Source organism: Neoarius graeffei, chromosome 26, assembly GCF_027579695.1.
Source record: "Neoarius graeffei isolate fNeoGra1 chromosome 26, fNeoGra1.pri, whole genome shotgun sequence".
Lineage (NCBI taxonomy): Eukaryota > Metazoa > Chordata > Actinopteri > Siluriformes > Ariidae > Neoarius > Neoarius graeffei.
In genome coordinates this window covers 25,687,487-25,691,936 of record NC_083594.1, presented here as the reverse complement: position 1 = coordinate 25,691,936, position 4,450 = coordinate 25,687,487, and the positions used below count along the sequence as shown (strand labels likewise).

General features: G+C 42.1%; 1 protein-coding gene across 1 annotated transcript; it reads left to right on the top strand.

Moving 5' to 3' along the window:
- The first annotated feature begins 1,614 nt into the window (after positions 1–1,614).
- Positions 1,615–4,450, top strand: LOC132874272 (uncharacterized). Its single transcript, XM_060910305.1, has 3 exons — positions 1,615–1,907; positions 2,836–2,979; positions 3,289–4,450. The coding sequence occupies exons 1-3, from the start codon at positions 1,635–1,637 to the stop codon at positions 4,246–4,248; spliced, it is 1,377 nt and encodes a 458-aa protein (XP_060766288.1). The 5' UTR covers positions 1,615–1,634; the 3' UTR covers positions 4,249–4,450.

Here is a 4,450-nt window from a genome sequence, read left to right as displayed (position 1 = left end):
ACGGCTAGTGAAGCCGTAGCCTGTTGTGCTTTCTCCAGCGTCGCGCAGATTTGTCGTCACTCCTGCAAAAGCCCGCCCAAAGAATCCAAACAAAAACCTTGCGTTGTGATTGGCGGGCACGATTTGATGCCCGGGTTTTTTTTTTACTAGCACATGTCCTTTTAAGGGCTCGGTAGATATGGTCCGACCTCTAAAGAAAGCATTGCTAAGGGGAAGGGCCAGCGCTTCAAGGACTCTTATCGAGAGGAGTTTCCCTTCATTTCAAAGTCAAGTAAGGGCGATCACTACGCGTTTTGTGCTCCATGTCAGCGAGACATTTCTGTCAGTCATGGCGGGCGTTCTGATATTGTAACACGTGAAAACCTCCCTTCACAAGGAAAGCACAGACAGTATTTCAAAGACTGCAAAACTAACGAAATGGGTGACCACTTCGAATGAACTTTCAACAATCCGGGCCGAATGTTTGTTCACGTCTTTTTTCATTGAACACAACATTCCCCTAGCCGTTGCTAGTCATGTTGGGCCCTTGCTCAGAAAAGCATTTCCAAACTCTGACGAAGTCAAAAAGTTTTCATGTGCCAGAACGAAAACCACAAACATAATTCACGAAATGGCAAGGGAAACTAGAAGTAACATGATCAATGCAATGAAAACAGATCCGTTTGCTGTAGCAACAGATGGAAGCAGTGATGTACATTCCAAACTGTATCCGATTGTCATCACTTACTTTGATGGAGAATCTATAAGAAACGAACTATTTTCAATGCCGAGCTTGAAGTCAAAATCGACAGGTGAGAATATTGCAATGGTTTTGAGGGAGGAATTCGAAAAGTATGGCATTCCTTGGGAGAATTGCACAGCCCTAGGTTCCGATAACGCAGCCACGATGATCGGAAAGAAACGTGGTGTTGCAGCCCATCTTCGAGAGCATCAGCCGAACTTGATTGCCTTAGGATGCCCCTGCCATCTGATTAACCTGGCTGCACAGTGTGGTGCAAGATCCCTACCCTGTTCCATTGACTTACTCCTGATTGACGTGTATTATTATCTCCATGCGAGCATGAACAGGAAGCTAAAACTACAAGAATTCCAGGCACTTTGCGGAAGCGATGTTCAGTCAATTCTCAAACACGTGTGTACAAGATGGCTGTCACTTGGTCAATGTCTGCCAAGATTTCTGCAACAGTGGAAACCCCGGCGGCACGGTGGTGTAGTGGTTAGCGCTGTTGCCTCACAGCAAGAAGGTCCTGGGTTCGAGCCCCGGGGCCGACGAGGGCCTTTCTGTGTGGAGTTTGCATGTTCTCCCCGTGTCCGCGTGGGTTTCCTCCGGGTGCTCCGGTTTCCCCCACAGTCCAAAGACATGCAGGTTAGGTTAACTGGTGACTCTAAATTGACCGTAGGTGTGAATGCGAGTGTGAATGGTTGTCTGTGTCTATGTGTCAGCCCTGTGATGACCTGGCGACTTGTCCAGGGTGTACCCCGCCTTTCGCCCGTAGTCAGCTGGGATAGGCTCCAGCTTGCCTGCGACCCTGTAGAAGGATAAAGCGGCTAGAGATATGAGATGAGATGAGATGAGATGAGATGAGTGGAAACCCCTTCATCTCTTCTTTGAAGAGGAACTTCGACAGAAGTCCATGAAGAAAGGATCTGATATTCACTTCTCCCCAAGACTGGAGTCATACTCTATTCCAAAGAAGAGAGCTGCCGCCTCGGACTGGGAGACAAGTTCACCAAAAAGAGAGAAGAAAGAAAATGCCAAATCAGCAACAAGCCAATCCATGGAATCCGACAAGATGAGTAAAATGGACAACAGGACGAAGATGTCAGAAATCACAAGGTCAAGCAAGGGACAGACAGACAACAGTGCTAAGGGGGCTTCCAAGAAGATGAACAACTCCAAATTTAAAGTAAGTATAATTTCATTAATTGTTTCTATTTTCGTAAGCACTTTTTTAATAATTTTTATTCTGTGAAACTATCGAACTGCAATTGCATCTATATATTCAAACTGGCAAACAAGCTGGTAGATATATACATTAGTGGTGGGACGATTCATCGATATGTATCATTTTAAAGGCTGGCGATACACTGTATCGATGCAAAGTGGTAACTTATAAAATATCGCGATACAATACTCTGGAAGGGACACAGTACATCGATATTTGACTCTGAGTATCGCCAAATCGCGATACACAACAGATTTATATACTTGTCTTGTTTCACATGTGACTGAAGGTATTTTGCTATTGGATAATGAGTTAGGTTTTATTTTATTGTTGCCTTCATCAGTGTTGTTACTAATTTAACATAGTGTAATGTTTCAAGCAAGTCATTTCCAAAAGAAAAAAAAAAATTTTTTTTACTCAAATCTTGTTTTTGTTTGTCATTTTTGCTATTAATTTGTTTCATTTTCTGTTAAAATTATGATGTTTTAAGTATCGGGATACGCATCGTATCGCCACCTTCATATCGAGAATCGTATGGTATCGCACCATAGGTGTATGATACTTTGAGGATATATCGTTGCGAATGAAATTTCAATATCGTGATGTATCGATTCGCAGATTGTCTGCCAATCCCACCCCTAATATACATAGGGTATCAATTCAACACCATGAACTGGTTACCAACTGAGACAGTACATTTTTTCAAATATTTGTTTCATCAGTTGTCTGGAATTGTTTGGAGTACTGATTAAATAGATATTGAACATTTGTCACCTATTCTACTCTTTGGTGCATAACATTTGGATATAACATTATGTCACAATTTTTTTCAGTAAAATTTTTAATTATCTTATAATTCCTTAGCAATAACATCCTTGTTTGTTTGCAGTCGGCAAGCAGTAGGCAGTCTGGCAACGAAGAAGTACAAGAAGAAAGGATCATGAAGAAGCTCAACGGCCCTCTGACATCAAGCAGACAGACAGACAACAGTGATTCTGCGTTCTCCAACAAGATGAACAACTCCAAGCCAAAAGTAAGCATTGTTTCATTTATTGTTGCTGTATTAATAAATAATTAATTTTTTAGTGAAACTATGAAGCTGTTGTTACATCTGTATTTTCAACCTGGCAAACACATGGGTAAGGTATCAATTCAACATCTTGAACTTGTTAACAACTAACACAGATTTAAGTTTCTGAATATTTGTTTTATCTGTGGCATTGTTTTGAAAACTGATGAAATTCATTTTGAACATTTATTCTAGTTGTCACTTATTTTAATCTTTTGATCGAGCATCAAATAACTATTTATTTTGTGCAATAAAATGTTTCTTTGTTTGCAGCCATCTAGCAGTAGGCAGTCTGGCATCGAAGAAGTTCGAGAAGAAAGGATTGTGAAAGAGCTCAACGACCCTTTGACGCTGGCAGTTGGCTATTTCCTCTCACAGAGCATTGCCTTCTTCGAGAAGAGGAATTTGGTTCTTCAGAGTAGAACTCCTCTGATCTCAGCACTGAAGAGAGAACTCGATGGCTTGCTGAAGAGCTTGTTGGTCCAGTTTGTGAAGCCAAGTGTTGTCATGGCTGCAACTGACCTGACCAATATTGACTTTCGTAGCGTGAAAAACCAGAAGGATGATGATGAACTTGTGACAGGCATGCAGGCCCAGGAAGTAGTTGACTCCTTGACTGAAGGACAGAAGAAAACCTTCTACTTGTCGGTCAGAAAGTATTATGAGGATTCATGCAGCTATATCATAGCCAAGTTCCCTCTGCGCTCAGAGGTCCTTCTACATGCGCAGGTAGCTGATGTGAAGATGAGGGAAGTTGTGAAGTTCTCTTCACTAAAGTTCTTTACGGACAAGTTTCCTTGCATGATCCTGACCAAAGATGGAGAAGACAGAAGTCAAGCTGTGGACGCTGTGCAGGATCAGTTTGTCACATACCAGGTCACTGAACTAGCTTCAGAAATCCTGGAGGAATCTGCTCCTGACAAGCAGTGGGCCATGTTGGCCAAGTGCAAGGATTTGGTGAATCAGCTCCTGTTTGACAGGCTTGCTAGAGCAATGCTCGGCATTCTGACCATTCCTCACAGTAATGCAGAGTGTGAGAGACTCTTTAGCCAAGTTAGAAAGAACAGAACCGACTTCCGTGGATCCATGAGCGATGATCTTCTGGACTCACTACTGGTCACCAAGTCGAGGCAACATGGACCCTGTTATTCTCAAGACTTCTCGGATGCCTTCTTGAAGAAGGCAAAGTCGGCAACCTACAAGGCTCTGACCAGTTCAGCTACAAGTGATTGACACACTCCATGCATTTTGTGTTCAGTATTCTGTTCTGTTTGATTTGTAGTCATGTGAAGAAGCAAGTTGAAATTGACACTTTTTTTAGCTGTTTCACTTTGTGCCAAGCATGTTTTGAAACATTTTTATGTTTGGTGTTGATTACAAGAGGTTCCTTTTATGTTTGATCTGTGCCAAATTGCTTTGATGTATGTATTCTAGT